This window comes from Globicephala melas, chromosome 5 (genome assembly GCF_963455315.2).
Source record: "Globicephala melas chromosome 5, mGloMel1.2, whole genome shotgun sequence".
Classification (NCBI taxonomy): Eukaryota; Metazoa; Chordata; class Mammalia; order Artiodactyla; family Delphinidae; genus Globicephala; species Globicephala melas.
Window position 1 is genome coordinate 120,158,269 of NC_083318.1, and position 20,772 is coordinate 120,179,040.

Sequence of the window (20,772 nt, forward strand, 5' to 3'; positions counted from 1 at the left end):
ACAAAAAGATTTGGACTTAGAAAAATTTGAAAGAGATTAGAAAAATAACATTTGATGTTAAATGCCCTTTCAAGTGGAGAATTGAACTTTTATTTATCTTCTAGGTGTTTCATGTTTTGTTCTGATAGATGACTTCTAGATTAGACATTTAGAAATGAAAAGGCTGGAATGAATATTTGTGCTTCTATCCCAATTTTTTTTTCATAGATGAGGGAATTGAGTCTTGGTCAGGTCAAATGACTTTCCCAGGTTTCCCAGGTGACATAGTCAGAAAGGAAAAGGACATGTTTCTACATCCTGGCCAGTGTTCTTGGCACTCTCCCTTCATTATGATCATTTAAAATTAGTTGACCTTTAAGGCAAATTTCTGAGAAAAATTAGTTTTTACATTACACCTTATGTTTTTAATTGGAAGTCCTTTTCTTCAGTAATGATATTGCTGGTAGAATGCTATATTTTTTTGGCCCTAAAACATTATCTAAGTAGTACTTTGGTGATTATATCTCACTAGAGTGGAAGGAATTAGCCTCACCAATTTGGTAGTTAGTAACTTGTAATTTTCTGAATACTCTCTTTTAATTGCATGCTTACATTATGTTAACTGCTTTTGGTAAAGATGCCAAGCAAGAAGATTATTATTTATTTTACTATTTATCATCTTGTGGCGTTGATGGACTGGCAAAATGTATATATATATAGACACAAATGGCTGATAAATAAAATTTTATTTGGAAAATCCACAATATAAAATTTGAAACCCATTTACATTTGTGGAAAGTCCAACATCTTATCAATGTTGCAGTTCAACCTGGGAAAGAATAGCTTGTTGGGTGTAGGTGAACCATCTAGAGTGTTCATTGATTTCCAAGATCACCTTGAGTTGCTGGGGTCAAAGGAAAAATAGGCAACAAACTATATTTAAGGATCCAAGAAAAATCTTGAAGAGTCCCCATCAGTTGTGTAATTTAAGAGCTGAAGTGTGACATGAACTTATTTCTGGCCCTTGGGTGAGATACTTGCCCTTTTTGCACCAATGTAATTCTGTAAATTAGTATCAACGAATACACAGATTTTATAGTTGGAAAGGACACACCATCAAGATCATTTTGTTGATCTCCCTCCAAGGCAGGAATCCTACATACCCCTGAGTTTGAATCACTTTCAATCATGGGGAAATCACTACCTCCCAAAGAAGTTGTGCCTTATTTTCTGCAGAAACTTTCCTCTTGGTAACTTTGCCTTGTTACTGCTGCCTTCTGCCCTCTGTAGTTAAAACACAGTTAAACCCTCTCCATATGACAGCCCTGCAGTTATGTCCCCCTTGGATGTTCATCCTTCTGGAATTTTCTCTCCCTGTCTCTTTCTTACATCATCTAAGTTCCTCATGGGAAATGAGATTCTTTCCCCTGCCTTTTGTCTGGACTAAGTGCCTCTTTTAAAATGTGCTATTTTAGGAGGCTGTGCACTCTCCCCCATGACAGACAAGAAGAACGCTTTGAGTTCCTCTTATTGTCCTTAGCCATGTAACAGTGATTCGTGGTTTCACTTTATTTCTGGACAGTTGTAGCCACTAGACACAACCTTTGCCCTCAAACACCGCATTCACTTTGCACAAGCTTGCTGACCTCACACCTAAGTCAGCTTTTCTTGAACCCTCATCTGAACAAACAAACATTCATTCTGATCTGCGGATATCCCTTGCGGCGTCAGGAAGGGCCGGCTTGAGCAGTGCCGGCTCAGAGAGCTCGCCACCACCGCTACAGATTTGGTTTCCCTTTTCTCCTGATGTTAAGTAAGACAAAAAACCAATTCCTGCTAATCTCTTAGACAATGCAAAGGGTTCCAGACTCTATTCCAGGAAGTTGGTTTCAACAAGCTAACAAAGAGACCATCGAGACCAGAAAGGAGGCTAGGAATACGGACCAGGAGGTGGCATTCAGGTAACCCCCAGGGGGGACGGCGGGGAGCTGGCTCTGCCGAGGGTGGGAATGCGCCACGGCAGCCAGGAGAGACGGCCAGAGGGTGTGCGCCCCGGCGTGGACGCGCGCGGGAGTTCAGGCCGGAGAATGTGTCACCACGTGCTGCAGGGAGGCGGGGACAGAGCCTCCAGTTATCAGTAAAGAGCGCAGGGCAGGATCTCGGAGTTTCACAGCGGACTTGCCTGGGATAGTGTTAGAGAGAGAGAGAGAGAGAGAGAGAGAGAGAGAGACTGACTCACGTGGACATAAACAGACGGAGAAACAAACAGACGAGGTGAGAGCTTAGCAGGCTAGCTAACCTACTAGCTTGCCATTGCAGAGAAGAGATCTGGGAGAGGGAGGGTCCCGTTTAGACACTCAAACCCCAAGACACCGGAGGGGCCATTTCCTGCAGCTTCCTGGGGGCTACACGTCTCACCCCTTCTAAGTTTGCTGTGAGGGAATTAAGCAGAAAGAAAGAAGAGGAGGTGGGGTTCTACAGCCCATGTACTTTAAGTTCTTCCTAAGAAGTGGCGCGGTGTAGGGCTTTCTATCCGGAAAGAGCATGTGTCATCACACTGCACGCTAATCCTGGGACGTTTGCGAACCCGGCTCCGGGGCAGTTGGCCCCATGCCCGGCCGGGCGTTCGAGGGCTCCGGCCTCGCAGTGCTCCCGGGGACGGCCCGCGGTAGCCGGGTGGCCTTTATCTCTGTCCCCCTTTGTCCTCTTTATCTCAGGCTCTCCAGGAGGCCCGGGGGCCCGCTCTGTCTATCGCTCCCCACCCCCAGCGGCACCGCCACTTCAATGCCCGGCAGGTCGCGGGCTGCTGCTCTTTCGAAGGCGGCGGAGGACCAAGGGCGCCCCGCGCCACCGCTGACTCGGACCGGCGCCGACGCCTGACCCGCGCCCTTGGGCACCGACTCGGGTGCGCCCGGCGCTTCCCTGTGCGCTCCAGTCCGTTTCAGGCCCGCGAGGGGCAGCCCCGGCCAGGATGGCCCCGGGCCGGGCGGTGGCTGGGCTCTTGCTCCTGGCGGCCGCCGGCCTCGGAGGGGAGGCGGCGGGGCCCGCGCTCGCCTTCAGCGAGGATGTGCTGAGCGTGTTCGGCGCGAACCTGAGCCTGTCGGCGGCGCAGCTCGGGCGCTTGTTGGAGCAGCTGGGAGCCGCCCCTGTGGAGGGCGACCCCGAGCCCGGGCAGCTGCACTTCAACCAGGTAGGGCGCGGGCCCGGCCGCCCTTCCCCGCCGGGGTTTCCGGAGACGTCCATTTGCCCAGGAACGCTGTTTAATGGGGAAAAGTGCTGGAGAAAGAATTTCGTTACGTTTCTCCAGTGTGAGGCGGGTCCTGCTTTTAACTAGACCTGTCTCTCTGGCCGGGGTTAAAGTGCTGGCGGTGACGAGGAAGCCAGAAATTGCAGTTTTATGCCCGATAAACTGAGTCCTCAGACGCTTGTGGTTATAAGGTTTTATGCAAAAGTTTATGAAGTAGTCGAGAGCGGGAAGCATCTTAGATAGGAATGGCGTTTTAGATAGGAATGGCGTCCTGAAGTCTTCCCGGCAGAGACAGTGGCTCACAGGCCACCCTCGTTAACAGTAGCTCGGTGGGTAACGACTGCTATCGAGATGTAATGTAGTTGTGTCTTTCTGGTGTACGTTACCCGAGGCATTTGGGTCTGAAGGGCCTACTGTATAGAGATAGGGAGGCCGAGGGGGGCCCTGAGACCAAGATCAAGCATCCAGTCGGTGGGTCGAACTGGGTTTAAAGCCATAGCTTTTAGTCATCTGTCAGGTCAAGGGTTTGATTCGAATTTTCATTCATTCATTCAAAAACGAACAAACAAACCTATCTTAGGACATATTCACAGTATTATACAGGCATTTGGTAATTCCTAAAATTTAAGGGTCACCATGAGTTACCTAGGAGCAATTAAGACCATACCTGCTAGTAAACTGCAAAAAGGATGATATTATAGATTCTTCGTTATTTCCGTCATAAATATTCTATGATTATTTCTTAAAATTGTGAAGTAAGCGAAGTGTGCTTTTGGCATCCTCCCCCAAACTTCTCTCTACTTTTAAAAACTCTGTTTACTCAGTGGTTTGGTATTTTTTTTCCTTCTGCTCTGGTTCCAGTGACAACTGATGATGAATGGCAGTGTTCAGTATTTTCTGTATTGTCACTTCTGCGTGATATTAGTTTGTGTTACAAAAAGTTTTTGTGGTCCAAGTTGCTTGGGAAATGCTGCATACTATACTCCACTCTTGGAAATCTAGCATTTCCCGATGTATTTGACCTTAGATTACAGTTAGGGAAACTTTAATCAGATAAATTCCTTGCTAATAACATTATAGTTTGGCATTCTTTTTGTTAGAAATATCTTACCTCATTTAAAACATGCAGTATTCAAGAAGTATAAGGCTCTGATGCCATGAGGGATCAAAGTGACCTCCCTTTGATCTAGAAGGGTTTTGTGGTCCTCTTATGCATGTTCTTTAGTAAACTATAGATCCAGTTCTGGCATGGCATTACAGTTGGTTCAATGTCTAAAAAATGATACATTGGAAAAACTGAAATGACCCCATGTTATACTGATATTTTAGAAAATAAAGCAAACAACTTTCTAAGTATTTTCTGTCGAGCTGCAGTCTCTTCAAGTGGGGGAAACAGCTGACCTGACTAAAGCATTTCTAGGTAGGAGTAGGGGCGGTCATATGCTTGGAAAGAAGCTTGGGGACTTGACTTGCAGCTGCGTATCTGTAGCCCACACATTGTTTTGACTTAAATTATCTCCTTATGTTGCAATGTCTGGAGGTGTTGATGAATTATAAAGGAACAAAAGACCGCTGAGCCACGCAATGTCTGGAGGTGTTGATGAATTATAAAGGGACAATAGACCGCTGAGCCACGCCTTGGCAAAGACACCGGAAAATACACCTAAATAATTTAGGAAAATTGCTTAAGTTTATTAGCAGTATGAGTCCCAGTTTATGAGTAAGTAGGACACCTCAATAGGTAAATTATAAGTATGTTGACACCTTGTTTCTCACTCTTCTGTTTGCATATTTAACTACCCTCATTATGGCCTCTGTGGGCATCAAAAAGAGATGGGAAGAAGCCCATAGTTTGGAAATAAAGGGAAGCCGTGGAAAATTTATCACTTAATCAGACCTAGCGAACATCTGTTGGATGTTCTAAAAAGTCCTAATGAAAACAATCATCAGTTAAATGGTGTCGAATGAAATGCCATTCCAGAAGAATCTATTAATTTGCTGACATTTATTTCTGCTCCAGTAGGAAGTTATCCAGTTTGGAGGAAAATTTAGGGCTGTTAATATCTCCATACCTTAAAGAATGCAATTTTAGTTTCGTTACCTGCAGCAAAGTAGAATAATAATATATGTGAAAAGCTTGATTTTCTGACTTTGCAGAAGGTTGAAAAGATAGAATTAATTTCTTTGGGCCAGGGATTTATTGAATCTTCTATGAGATCTGTTTACAGATGACATTGTTCCTTTGGATGAGGGCTTAGGTCAGCTTTTCCCATGTAATAGGACTACTGTACTAAAAATTGAGACAATTTTGGAAGGTCTTCTAGTATTTTTTCAGTGTCCTTAAGTACTATTAAAAGAACTTGTTGCTTTGGGATATCAAAGTGACCTGAGTTCAAACTGGAAACAATGGAATAACTGAGTTTACTGTTTTGCTTCTTATGGTTTCTGAGGGTACAAAGAGCAGGTAGAAGAAGCAACCCAAACAAGTGAGAGGAGGAAGTTCTTTTATCTAAAGGGGTCTCTGGGGCCCATGACTGAGTGTAAGTCTGCTGTATCTCAGGGAGTTTCTAAAATACAAAGGGAAGCCCCAGCTGAATGAATGCCCTGAGTGATTAATTTAGGGGATTTAAGAATGGGCTCAGTGCCACCTTTTGTTTGTTCAGATGTTCCTTTCTCATTCTCCAAGTGGTCTTTTCTCTTAATTTCTCCTTCAGAACACCTCACCTCTAAATGATCACACTAAGCTGCAGTGGAAATGGCTCCATTTAAATAACTCAGTCTCCTGAGGAGGCTTAGTGGGCGTGATGGAGATGTGGGTGTGGGTGTGGCAGGTTGGCATGTGCGGCAACCTTTGTTTCCCACCATCACTCAACCTTAGACTTTTGCTTCTCTCTCCTAACTTTATTTTTTCATATGATACGTATCCTGCAGCGCATCTTCTTTTTTTCTTTCACAGGTTGCCTGAACTTTGTTTTTAAATCCCTTTCAATTCACCTTCAATCTTCCTAAAGCAATACTTGGAGTATGCCTCTCTTCTTTCAGATCTCCTCCATGAACTGTCTCTTGGCTGGTGAAATCTAAATCTGAAGGCTGACTTCTGAGGCTCTGCACCGCAAGGTTGACCCTGAGACGTTAAGCTGCCTGCCCAGACCTAGCACTCACTCAATTAAATTATTCATTCTTCTATGAAATCACTTATACTTCTACTCAACCACTTTTCTACCTCATCATCTTCCTTGCACCCTTCCTGTTTCCAACTGCAATGTCCTATTTTTCCTTGAATTGCCCTATCAAAATCTTAAATTTTAAAAAAACCCAGCTAAACTCCATAAAACCTTTCTGGGGCATCACAACCACCACTGATTTGCTGTCTTTTTGAATTCTTGAAATTTTTTATTATGCTAACGACACTTAGCTATTCATGTGTTCAACAAATATTTCAAATAACTACTATACTCTGATTAGAGTGGTCCCTTAAAAGTACAAATCTAATCATATTGCTCATTTTATTAAAACAATTAAATGCCTTCAAGATAAACTTTAAACACTTTAATGTGGCTTAAGCCTTTTTATGATCTGATTCCTGTATATTTCTCAAGCTTTATCCTTTGCTATTATTCCAGTCTTCATGGACTGCCGGTAGTTCCTGGTTCGCCATATATGTGTGCTTATGTTTTAGGTATCAGTTTAGACATGACTTCTTCCGAGAAGCCTTTCTTAGCCTGCTCAGGGGTTTAGTAGGAGCCCCTTTTTATGTGACCCTATATTAATTGGTGCCTATGAAATCATAACATATTATATATTGCAATTATAATATGGACATAATTTTATACATATTATAAATTTCTGTTTATATGGCTTCTCCTCGACCCCAACACACACACCCAATATGATTTTGAACAGATTGAAGGGATTGATCTGACTCATCTCTCTAGGGGCTAGTGTAGTGCCTGGTACATAACATGTATTCATTATATATATTTTTGCATGAATGAGTGAAGATGGTTTAATATGAGTAAGGCAATTTGAGCCCTCACATGACTTTACAGTTAATAGGTAGACGTATGACATGTGCACGCGTAACTATAATGCACGATAGAAGGATATGTCTGATTAAAGAATTTCAGAGACAATGGAATGGGATCAGGCTTGTGTTTTTGGAAAATTCATCTGCATGAGGGTGTGGAAAGTGTCGGAGTGGGTCCAGAGAGGAGCTGAGGAGGAAACTGCAGTGGTTTGTAGGAGATGTAATGATTGCTTGATCCTGGAGGCCGTCAGGAGGTACATAAAAGCTCTGCCTTCTTCTGGAAGAGCAGCCGTGACTGAAGAGTAGGCAAAAGCCCCAAAGGTAGATATTTTCTACTTCAGTTTTTTGCCTGTAGCAGTCAGTCATTTAACTATTGTTAGATCTTTCCTTTCATTAGTTTATGGCCCAAGGATGCCAGAGGGAGAGGCAGTGAGGTAACTCTTGGCTTACTTCAATGAATGGCCAGGCTAGCGGTCTGTAGCAAACAGAAGGGGTGTATGTGTGTGGTCATTACATGCATGTTGTGCGCATAGCTTGTTGTTGCTCAGTGTACTTTTTCTTGGGTTGGGGGGTTAACGGTGCATTAGATGAGGGAGGTTCTGGGAAGCACTGATCATGGAAGGAGGGGAGAAAGAGCATCTCTCTCCCTCTTTTTTTTTTTTTTTTCCTTTATATTCTGAGAAATGGGGGGGTAAATCTTCTAGGAATGCCTTCCAACCTGCTCGTTCAGGTGAGAAACTGGCAGGAAAGGCCGGACCGAAGGGCCAGGTTGTGCTTAGGTCTCCGGTGGCTTTTCCTTCAAGACAGTGGATCTATTTTGATATATTATATCACTCTCATTTAAGTTGACTGTGTACAGTGTGATCATTGTTTCCAGAAGGTTTTAGGAAAATGAGAGACACTCATAATTCATTTAACTGTGACGTCAAGAGCTTAGTTTGCTTTCGTGCCAGGGATGATTGGGACCCATATGAGAAAATACCCTTCATTCTTTCCATCTCTAACTCCCAAACTTGCATCTTTACCCACTACCCTAGGAGTCACATAGACCCTTTTGTCCATAACATAATTATATCTAGGATTTATTGGATTTTTCCTGTGCGACATAACTCTTAACCACTTTATCTGTATTAACGCATTTCAAAATCACAACAATCCTGTGATACAGATACCATTATTAACTTAATTTTACACATGAGAAATATGTGATGCTGAGAGATTAAGTACTTGACCAAAATCACACAGGAAGTGGTAAAACCTCAGGCAGTCCTAAATCCTAGAGTTGAGTTTTTGAATTATAGTTTAGAAAATCATACTCTCCCTAGCCAGGGCGACTGTTAATCTCAGATTTTGATCTATGAGTAGAAGTTACAAATCATCAGTCGCTTATGTAGCTCCATTGCTTAGTCATGTTAAGGGAACAGTATTAAGACTACAGAAACTACAATGATGATAACAGGTCCTTGTCCTCAGAGAGCTTATAATCTAATTAAGAAATAAGGTGGAGGGCTTCCCTGGTGGCGCAGTGGTTGGGAGTCCGCCTGCCGATGCAGGGGACGCCGGTTCGTGCCCCGGTCCGGAAGGATCCCACATGCCGCGGAGCGGCTGGGCCCGTGAGCCATGGCCGCTGAGCCTGCGCGTCTGGAGCCTGTACTCCGCAACGGGAGAGGCCACAACAGTGAGAGGCCCGCGTACGGCAAAAAAAAAAAAAAAAAGAAAGAAGGTGGAAACTTGTGAAAAGTATGCAAGGCAAACTTCAGTAGTTAAGTAATCACTGAAAGAAATATTACAAGACGTATCACTAGGCTGCTGCCAAACAAATACTTTTGGGAGCCATGTTCTGTGGGAGGCTTCTGGGAAACACCTTGTGGAGGAGTTACAAGTCAGTCAATTCTCCTTTTGGAGGATTTTGCTTGTTTGTTTTGGTTTTTAAAATACTTACTGGATGAACATCTGCTTGTGCCAAATGTGTCTGTGCTGTTAATCACAAGAGGAATTTTCTTGTGGGTTACATGAATTCTCTTTTATAGAATGAAAATTTCTTTAATTCTTTCTTATATAATGAATTTTTCTTGGAGAAAATATTTTGGCAACAATAGTTTTCCTAATTCTGAGTTTCAGAAGTTTTCCTGGAGAAAGGCATATTAATCAGCTTCTTCTTCTATGGATAGACTGCAGGTAATGGGAGAAACATCCATGTCTAGTGTTAAATTTTTCAGTCCTGTTCTCACTTTTACTCTAGAAGAATTCTGCCAATGAATTCACTCTCTCTTCAGGCAGTTTAGAATGTAAGTCCTCCTTTTTTTTTTTTTTTTTTTTTTTTGCGGTACGTGGGCCTCTCACTGTTGTGGCCTCTCCCGTTGCGGAGCACAGGCTCCAGACGCGCAGGCTCAGCGGCCATGGCTCACGGGCCCAGCCGCTCTGCGGCATGTGGGATCTTCCCGGACCGGGGCACGAACCCGTGTCCCCTGCATCAGCAGGCAGACTCTCAACCACTGCGCCACCAGGGAAGCCCAGTCCTCCTTTTTAAAAAAAAAAATTCTGCCATCTTCTCTCTGGCAGATAATCCTTTTTTTTTTTAACGTGTTAATTATCTTTTTTCTTTTCGCGGTACGCGGGCCTCTCACTGCCGTGGCCTCTCCCGTTGCGGAGCACTTGCGGAGCACAGGCTCCGGACACGTAGGCTCAGCGGCCATGGCTCACGGGCCTAGCCGCTACGCAGCATGTGGGATCTTCCCAGACCGGGGCATGAACTCGTCTTCCCTGCATCGGCAGGCGGACTCTCAACCACTGTGCCACCAGGGAAGCTCCTCTTTTTTCTTTTTTAATTGACGTATAGTTGATGTGCAGTATTATATAAGTTACAGGTGTACAATACAGTGATTCACAACTTTTAAAGATTATACTCTATTTATAGTTATTATAAAATATTGGCTGTATTTCCTGTGTTGTACAATACATCCTTGTAGCTTATTTTATACATAATAGTTTGTTCCTCTTAATCCTGTAAGTCCTCCTTTTTCATGCCTGTGAAGCAGCTGCATTGCTGACTGCACAACACTGCAGAAAGCGGACTGTGCATCGGTGCTAGGGAATGAGTTGAAGCAATGAGGGAAGAGTAGGTGAGCAGATTACTTTAACAGAATTACTAACCCTAACAGAGGTACTAACTCTAACAGAATTACTAACTCTTAGAATCTCATTGCTGCTAGATGGGAGTTTGAGCTCTCACACAGTTACCAGGAGAGGGAGTGGTAAACTTTTCCCCTTCATTGAGATAGATCTTTATTTCTCTCTAGAGATATTCAAAGTAGAGTAGCTGGGTGGGAGATTTTCAGCTTCTATGCTTTCCATGGTTCACACCATCTCTCTGTTTCCAGGTGATGCCCACATTGGGAGATGTTGATGGTCAGGGACTTTTTTTCCCCATCATAAAAACCCGTTGCTTCTCAACTATGACTGCAGTTTAAGAGTTTTTTCTTTAAATTCAATATACATTTGAAACCTCTATGTTAAATTTCTTTTGGTGGTAGTAGAGGTCGGGGGTGGAAAATAGGAATGTAAATAGGCATGGAAAACAGGCCTGAAGTTGAGAAGGAATGGCATTCCTCAGGGTAAAGAAAAGCAACCCCCTACTGAGGGTAGCCTGATGTGATTGGTAACAAGAGTTTGCCAGTTATTTGGATTCACAGTGGCATGTCCTCAAGCGACTGTCCATATTACTAAGTGCACACAGTTAATATTAGGATCATTTACAATGCAATTTATTTAAAAAAAAAGAATGTTACTAAACTCTAGACAACCTAAGAAACTTGTAGTTTTCAGGGAGTGTTCCCATTTCCAACTTCAGATGATGGTAGGATTCCTGTTTGTAATTGAAACTAATTAATTTATTCTCAAACTATTCCCAGTTGTCTGTTTCAGGAGCCAAATGGGTTTGCCGAGCCTTGAGGTTTATTTTATAAAGAAATGAAACTATCACTGAATTACCTTTGTGATGATGGGATGTGGGAACATAGAAAATCTTCAGAATGGAGCCTTGTTTAGTTTGGTTTCTGTCTCCTTCCAAAAGTCCTCTGTTGTTTTTCTTGGCCTGAAGCTTAAGGAGAACAAAAACAAAAATCTGTGAATCTAGATCAAAGGTGTTAACCTGAAAAGTAGTATTATGCCTTTGAAGTCCAAATATTTAATACCTTGACTTTTTTTATACTTAACTAAATAGAGAAATAAAAAAACCAAGTGAGCATTGATAAGGCCTCTAAGACTTTAGTTCTGTTTTAGTTCTATTTTTGAACCTATTCAAAAATAATACACTTGTCATTGGTATATTCAATGGGCTTCTTAGGTCTCTAACTGTAGTAGGAATACAACATAATGGTTAACAATTTGTCCTTGGGGTTTAAACAGACCTGTGCTGAAATTCTAATCACTTATTAGCTGGGAATCACAGACAAATGACTTAGCCTCTTTAATCCTCAGTTTTCACGTCTTTGAATTGAAAAAATGAACCTTACTCATAGGATGGTTGTGAACGAAAATATAAGAACAATAATAATAATTACTGAGTATCGCTGTATTTTAGGCACTTCTATATTTACTACTATGTGTATTACATGTAGTAACTCAAACAATCTGTTTTTTCCCATTACCTGTATTACTTAAAAAAATAATAACAAGAAAGACAATGCATGTAAAATACTTAGCATCATGCCTGGCTCAAACTGTATGCTCAATGCATAGTTATTATATTATAATACTGTATTAGTTGATATAGCTTAACAATAGCTTAACTACCCTTAACAAAATTGTCTTTCACTGGAGGCCTGAGCACCTTAGGGTTACTCAACTTTGAGGAAAGCAAGGCTATAAAAAGACAGTAAGGATTAATTGAAATAAAAAGTTCAGTGAGAAATACATCAGTCCAGTGACTTTGGTTTCAGTGGTGACTCATCTTGAGAAAGGCTTTTACCATTTGTCTCTTCCTCCCTTTCATCAAGCACTAGTAATAAACTCCTGAAAAATGTGAACTCCTGAAAATGTAAACCTTAGGTCCTCCCAGAGGACTTCTGAGGCTATATTTAGGAGTTGACTTTGTTTTATTATTTTTGTCCAAATTTTACATCAATACTGAAATGTGAATGATTGGAAATCCATATTATACTTGTAGAAATTGATGTAATTGTGCTTTTTTTTTTTTTTTTTTTTTTTTTTTTGCGGTGCGCGGGCCTCTCACTGTTGTGGCCTCTCACTGTTGTGGCCTCTCCCGTTGCGGAGCAACAGGCTCCGGACGCGCAGGCTCAGCGGCCATGGCTCACGGGCCCAGCCGCTCCGCGGCATGTGGGATCTTCCCAGACCGGGGCACGAACCCGTGTCCCCTGCATTGGCAGGCGGACTCTCAACCACTGCGCCACCAGGGAAGCCCTGTAATTGTGCTTTTAAATTTAGATTTACCGCAGGACCTCTGTATGGGTTTTGCAGGCCAGAAGAACCCAGGGTCCTCCACATTCAGCTGTGACCTTATTAGTTGGGAGGCAGGTAAGAGGACAGGAGCCACTTTGGTCTGACTATGATAAGTCAGGGATGTGTCTCTTCAGGGACAGGGAAAGAGAAGTTAGTCCAAACTTAAAAAGAGAGAGGTAAAATCAGTAAGACGATTCTGAGTTGGGTAACAGATCCTGCTTTAAATGAATATTGAACACATATGCTAGAAAACACATGGACCCTTCTGTTAAGGGATGCACCCTACTGATGATACCAGGTACTTGAGTTTGAATATCAAATCATGATGCTCTGCAGTTTTCTTTAGGAGCAGGGATCTCAGAATTCATGTATATTCTTTGGTTACTTTACCTACACATCTTTTGAGAAAGTCTAGACACTGGCTCTGTCCCTAATCTTGGGATGAATGCCCTTTAAGTAAATGTTCAGGTAGGACCTTCACTCCAGCAGAGGGAGCAGGTCCTATCCTAATAGCAGTGATAGTTAACATTTATGGAGTACTTATCATGTACCAGGCATTGTGCTCAGTACCTTCTTATATACCATCCCATTAAGGCTCTTAATCTCACAGGGTGAGTACTCTAGGTATTCCCATGAGGAAACCCAGTCTCAGCGAGGTTGAATACCTCCCTCAGAGTCATAGCTCAGAAGTGGCAGAGTGAGGATTCCAGTCCAGAGTGACTAGACTTCAAAACCCAGGCTGTCTCTCCACTGTTGCTCCACATATACCGAAGAATATCCTCCCACGGAGGGGCTGGTTTATTTTCCAAAAATCTTTGTGCCTCAGATGTCATCCAAGTGCCTCGGTGTCAGAGTAGAACTGATGCTAGTTTCCTGAAGCCACTGGGAACAGTACAATCATTGAAAGCAGGAAGGTATTTTCTGCTGAGATTTCTTTTGTTTCAGGAAAACAAGAAAAAAAATTATTATTACTATTTTTCCTGCTGGAGCTGTCTCTGCAATAGTGAGGTCTAGCTCTAAAACAAGATTATTAATTTCTTCACAAGCTATTTTTCAACCTTGCAATGTTATTTCCTGATCATTGACATTTGATACTCCAAACAGTGTTGTGTGAGAGAATTGGGACATAGCAGTTTCCCCAGAAACTGAGGCACAAAGAAGTCTTTGGCAGAAGTCACCAGGTGCCCAAATTTGACTGGGAGAACAGAGGTGCCAATTTTGAATCCTCAGTTCTTCTCCATTGTGCTGGTTTTAGGCAGGTGCTGCCTTAGCGTGGCCCCTGTGCTATGAATCCCCTGAATATCCCATGGTCTTCATGCCTTACTTTCTTTATATAACTGGGTGGTGGACATGTATGAAGTCTATTCCATTTTCTCACCTTCCAGACACTCCTTAGCACATTGCGGTATGGCTCTGTCCCCAATACTTCCTTAAAATTGCTCTATAGGACGTCACCCAGACCTTCTTATTGCTGAATACAATGAGAGATTCTCAGGCTTTACCTCTGTGTTAATTTCGACAGTGTTGAACACATCCTACTTGACACACATCCTCTCCTTGCCCACAGCTGTGTCTACCTTGGTTTGGTTTTCTTACCTCTCTGGCTGCTTCTTTTCAATTTCAGTGTCTTTTGCTCATCCTTTAAATATCGGTGTTCCTTGGGGTTCTATCCTAAGCACTCTTCCTTTTGATTTTGCACACTCTCTCTGTGCAACCTCAGTCTCTCCTCTGGCTGCAGTTATCACCTGTCTGTGGGTGCTTTCTGCTTAGGTTGGCTTGGTTCACATTTCTCTCCTGAGGCTTAGCCATGCACATCCTGGTTGCCGACTGATGTCTAACTCTCTCCCCTCTCCAACTCAGCAGGTCTAAACCTGTCCCAAATGGAACTCATCAACTCCATCCTTTCTCCATCAACACCTTCTGGTACAGTAAGTCCCCTACATACAAATGAGTACTATTCCAGGAGCACGTTTGTAAGTCTGGTTTGTTCGTAAGTCCAATAGAGTTAGCCTAGGTACCCAAGTAACACAATCGGCTATATAGTATACTTTTCACACAAATAATACATAAGAAAACCAACAAACACACAAAATAAAGAAAACATTTTTAATCTTACAGTACCTTGAAAAATACAGTAGTACAGTACAACAGCTGGCATCAGGGGCTGGCATCCAGTGAACAGGCAAGAAGAGTCACTGACTGGAGGAGAGAGAGGAGGTGGGAGATGGTAGAGCTGAAGGATCGTCAGCAACAGGAGACGGAGGGCAAGCTGCAATTTCACTCACGTCTGACACTGAGGCCACAGGTTCTGGTTCCTTGTTGGATTCAATTCTATCTACCCTCTTGAAAAAGCGATCCAGTGATGTCTGGGTAGTAGCTCTTTTTTTCTCGTCATTGATGACATGGTAGCACTGGATTGCATTTTGAACGGCTGCTGCAACCTTTGTGCACCATTCTAAATTTGGGTCCTGTGCCTTAAAAACTAACAGTGCCTCCTCAAATAAAGAAAATCCCCTTCGCATTTCCCGTGTTGTGAATCTCTTGGGTTCTTCAGTTACTTCTTCCTCTCATCTCTCTTTGTCCTTTCTCTGGGCCTCCAGTTCCGTCAGGTCTTCATTAGTAAGCTCCTTGTGTTGCAGAGCAGGGAGTTCAGTGTTATTAGAATGCGCAACATCTACCATCTTGTAGCCTCACTCCACTCCCTCAATTATTTTCACTTTTGTTTCCATCGTCATCGCTTGGCGCTTCTTAGCAGTACCAGCTACATCACTGCTGCTTTTATGCTTGCTTCTGGACATCCTGGGCTTGAAATAAGGATACTGTACTACTGTACTCTATACAGTCCTGTACAGTAAAGTACACAAAAGCACAACCACTTGTAGAGGATGCACGCACATGACAATGTACGCCAGACACGTGAACTAACTTATGTGATTGGACATGCGAATGCACTTTCGCATCTTTGAAAGTTCGCAACTTGAAGGTTCGTATGTAGAGGACTTATTGTAATCCTGTCTTGTCAATCTCATTGATCAGTGTCACCATACTCTCCGCTGACTAAGCTGAAAAACGGGATGTTATTCTTGAGTCCTCTCTATCTCTACTTCCCATTTCAAACGCGCATAAGTCGTGTCACAATAGCTTAAATACTGCTTACTTAATATCTCTAAATTCCAGTGTTCTCTTTAGTGTAGGGGGGATCATTTTATCTACTTTATGGGATTGTTGTGAGATTTAATTAGATACAGATCTTGCATTCTGTTTGTGCCTGGTGTTATGCTGCCCATGGCATTCCGTGCTGCCCCGTGTCCTATCTTTCACATTGCTGCCAGATTTATATCCCAATTATGTGAAACTGATCATTTCACCATCTTCAAATGGCTTCTAATTACTGTTAGAATAAAATCTAAACTTCTTGCCTGGTATTTAAGGCCCTGCAGTACCTACCCTTACCCCCCATATTTCTCCAACTTTATTTCTCCTTTTTTCTTCACATCTCATCTTAGATGTTGTTTTCTCCAGGAATCCTTGGACAATCCCATTCCTTTAGGGTAGGTTAGTTATTCTGTCTTCTTCACATTCATGGATCCTACCCTAGCACTTACTGAGCCATACTGTAATTACTATTTAAAAAAAATCTGAACCCTGTACTAGCCTGTGATATCTATTGTGAGGTTAGGGACTGGGTTTATCTCAGTCACCTTGTTTATTCCTGTAACTAGCATAGTGTCTAGCATATAGTAGGTATTGAGGAAATATTTGTTAAATGAATGAATAACTTCAACGTTTTACAAGAAATTTTACACCAATATAACTTCTAAAATTATTTCAGTCAACCTAGATGTCTCATTTAGTTCAAAGTAAGCCAGCAATCCATTTATTTGATGCAGACACATTAATAAAAAAATAGTAGAAAAGAAACAGTATGTTAAAATTGAACCTGTGTGTCATATCAGCAGAAGGAAATAATTAAGTTTTTATTCCTTCTAATTTCTGAAATTTTTAGAGTTCTTTGGTCATAATTTAGACTCAGATTTTCTCCATAGCCCATAGCTGTAATTTTTATGGCAACTTGGAAACATTGATGTCAGTATTAGTTTATTTGTAGTATCAGGGCTCTACTGAATTGATGCCGGGTAAGTTTTATAGAATGAACAAGGCAACTTGGGACTAGAAAATTTGATTCTTCAGAGTTCCTAGTATCCACCCTCCCTATCCCACCCCTCTAGGTGGACACAAAGCACCGAGCTGCTCTCCCTGTACTACGTGGCTGCTTCCCACTAGCTAGCTATTTTACATTTGGTAGTGTATATATGTCCATGCCACTCTCTCACTTCGTCCCAGCTTACCCTTCCCCCTCCCTGTGTCCTTAAGCCCATTCTCTACGTGTGCCTCTTTATTCCTGTTCTGCCCCTAAGTTCTTCAGAACCATTTTTTTTTTAAGATTCCATATATATGTGTTAGCATACTGTATTTGTTTTTCTCTTTCTGACTTACTTCACTCTGTATGACAGACTCTAGGTCCACCCACCTCACTACAAATAACTCACTTTCGTTTCTTTTTATGGCAGAGTAATATTTCATTGTGTATATGTGCCACATCTTCTTTATCCATTCATCTGTCGATGGACACTTAGGTTGCTTCCATGTCCTAGCTATTGTAAATAGAGCTGCAATGAAGAAAATATTTGCAAATGAAGCAACTGACAAAAGATTAGTCTCTAAAATTTACAAGAAGCTCATGCAGCTCAATATGAAAAAAACAAACAACCCAATCCAAAAATGGGCAGAAGACGTAAATAGACATTTCTCCAAAGAAGATATACAGACTGCCAACAAACACATGAAAGGATGCTCAACATCACTAATGTGATGCAAATCAAAACTACAATGAGGTATCACCTCACACTGGTCAGAATGGCCATCATCAAAAAATCTACAAACAGTAAATGCTGGAGAGGTTGTGGAGAAAAGGGAACCCTCTTGCACCATATCTCCAGATTTTATTTAACCTTATTTAGAGCAGTGGTATCATTCTATACATATTGCTTTGTAATAATCTGTTTTTTCCCTTATCAATATATCATAAAATAAAGCATCTTTCTCCTTTAAATAATATATCCAGGAAAGGCTCTTTTTGTCTGCTCTTAAGGAAGAGCTTTGAGAATGTGTATAAGCACGTGTGTGTGTGCACGCCTGTGTACATTGTGGGAGGGACTGCATCAGCACCATAATGGCTTCAGTAAGAACTGTAAGGAAATCTGCAGGAAAAATGGAAGAACAAATCTTGGGGAAACAGAGCTGGGATCACTTGATTAGCCACCTTTTACACCTTAGAAGATCATCTTTCTAGAATGTTCTTTGCTCAAACCTTAGAAAACTCTTTTATCATGGTGAAATAATCATGAGTAAACTTTAAAGAGGAAATTAATTGGGAAAAAGTTCAAAAGAAAGTTGGTAGGGGGTGATTGAGCACATATATATGTTGTGCAAGAGCCAGGCGGTTTGGAAGTGGTATGCAAGTTCCTTGTAACTGCGGTTGGGTAGTTCCATTGTTGCGTCAGGAACAAACCTGGAAGCGATGCCCATGGTCACTCCCACTTTGCCGCTCCTGCTGCCAGAGTGGAGCATTTAAATCACCAATTCCTTGACGTTGTGTGGTCGCCCCTGAAGGGGAAAGTTAATGGGACTGTTCACTGGTTTCAGGGTCAGAAATGGCCTCCCAATTGTTAAACTCAAACCACCCTTTTAAGCTTTAAATATTTACATTGTTCTCTTGGGATATTTGTCCAGTTGCCATATTTGAAACATTCTTGTGTATACTTCATCTTCTTTTGCTTTTATACTTGTTTTGCTTTTATATCATTTTGTTTAGGTTACTACTATGAACAGGTTTTGCAATTGGTTTTAAAAATTACTGTGAAGACAAGTGAGGGGTTCATTCATTCATGTACTAATTTGTTCTTTCAACAAGTATTTACTAAGCCCTGCTGTGTGCCAGGCATACAGTATTATATTGTTAGGATTAGCATTAGTAAATACTAATTTACTAATGATATGGATATGAGCTCAAGGATTCCAGAAGTTTCTTTACCATCACATAATGATTTTGGATCTTCATCTTTTCCTCTTCCTAATACACTCTTAACAATCTGAGACCAGTTCCTGGCCTCGTAGTTGTATGGTTATATGATGGTAGCTTAGAAGGATGAAGCAACATATTGGCTTCTCTGCTTGAAATGCAGGAATACTGGGTTTAAAAAAGTTTGTGTGACTCAATTACTTGACAACCCAGAAAAACTGACAGGACTTGATATTTCATTCTCATTTTGATCGTCACTGAGTCTAAATGCATCAGGAGAGCTCTCTCTCCCTGCCTTGAGAGCTCAGCCATACCTGTAGCCGTGGCCTTATTAGGAAGGTGAGCTGCTCAGCTTCCACAGAATCACAGGCCGTGCAAAACAGAATCTGAAACCACCTCTGGGGTGACCTTTGAGTGGGATGATATTTCATTTGTGGCATAGTGTGAAGGCCTAGGCTTAATGGGTACGGGATCATATGGTCTTATTGCTTTGTATTATTTAGTGGATGCCATTTGACTAGACAGCCAAGTAGAGAAGACAGCCCATGTGTTGGGAAAAGGAAGAAGGGTGGAGAAGCTTATCTTTTTGTTTTCACACAGGTTCTGGACGTAACATTCCTTTGCTAGCTTTAAAAATGTCTTTTAGGACTTCCCTGGTGACGCAGTGGTTGAGAGTCCACCTGCCGATGCAGGGGACACGGATTCATGCCCCGGTCCGGGAAGATCCCACATGCCGCGGAGCGGCTGGGCCCGTGAGCCATGGCCGCTGAGCCTGCGCGTCCGGAGCCTGTGCTCCGCAACGGGAGAGGGCCCAACAGTAAGAGGCCCATGTACCGCAAAAAAAAAAAAAAAAAAAAGTCTTTTAAATAATTACTTTATATATCGGTTAGGACTCTTTCATTTGTCAGTAAAAGAAGCTTACGTGAAATTAGCTTAAGTCAAAAAGGAAATTCATTGACTCAGGTAACTGAAGATTCAAGGGCAGAAGCAGCTTTAGGCACAGATGTATCCAGGGGATTAGTGATGGTATTGGATACCTGCCTTTCTCTGCTTATTAGTTCACCTTCTTTCACATAGTGGAAAAGTGGCCTAAGGAGCCCACAGACTTGTAGCAATCCTAGTGGAAGATTTCTTCAAATAGCTCCACCAGAGAGGGGACAAGTGTGGGTCCTATGTTCCCTGGTCAGCCCCGACTAAATCACATAGAGGGAGGCTCCCATCACAGGCAGGTGGTCTGTTACTGGATGATGAGGAAGGAGTCTGAGGCAGGCAAAAATGATAAGCATTCACTGGCCTTAATTATTTCTTATGTTTTGGGCTTTTCTCGCTCTGTCTTATTTTCTGGCTCCCTTTCCTGCTTTTGCACAAATTATATGTGTATTCCCAAAGTTTCTCTCCTCTTTCTGTACTCTCTCTCCTGATGATCTCCTCCACTCCCACTTAACTGCTATCTCCTTACGGAAGACAGCCACATCCTTCTCTCCGGCCCCTAGCTGTCTCAGAGAAAGCTCACTCATCATTTCCATCCGGTGTCCCACAGGCACCACTGCAACTTTAAATGTCTAAGATGAAACTTGCCACCATCCTCCGAAATGCCTTTCTTTTCCTAGATTCTCTAATCACACCAGTAGCAATATCCTCTTTCTACTTTCCCGGAATTCTAACCTCAAAGTCGTTTTTGACTATTTCCTCTGCATATTATTTCTGCTTTGTATGAACTCTCATAGTTCTTTATAATTACTTTATCACTTTCTCTCTGGTTTTATAGATACTGGTGTATCTGATTTCTTTCTGCTGAAATTATTTTGGTTTCTTGATGGAAGGTATGACGACTTATTTTTCTCTGTACTGTTTCTTTCTCTGTTGTCACCCTCCACCTTCCACTCCTTCCATCAGTGTCATACACAGAATTTTATGATGCAGTAAATACTTGTTGATTGAAGGAAAGAATTTATGTGATGCGTAGTATAATTACAT

General features: G+C 42.1%; 2 protein-coding genes across 3 annotated transcripts in view; both read left to right on the plus strand.

Annotated features, from left to right (window-relative positions):
• MANBA (mannosidase beta) overlaps window positions 1-20,772 on the plus strand; it is a 589,447-nt gene that overhangs the window by 389,038 nt on the left and 179,637 nt on the right. The gene's annotated exons all lie outside the window — the stretch shown is intronic.
• SLC39A8 (solute carrier family 39 member 8) overlaps window positions 1,635-20,772 on the plus strand; it is a 70,734-nt gene continuing 51,596 nt past the window's right edge. The window contains exons 1-2 of one of the 2 annotated variants that reach the window (XM_060299751.2): window positions 1,635-1,940; window positions 2,697-3,169. In XM_060299751.2, coding sequence (XP_060155734.1) covers window positions 2,951-3,169 — 219 coding nt within the window. In that variant the 5' untranslated portion in view covers window positions 1,635-1,940; window positions 2,697-2,950. Of the gene's footprint in view, window positions 1,941-2,146; window positions 2,254-2,696; window positions 3,170-20,772 lie in introns of those variants that run through there. The other variant, XM_030845140.2, reaches the window with a different exon arrangement.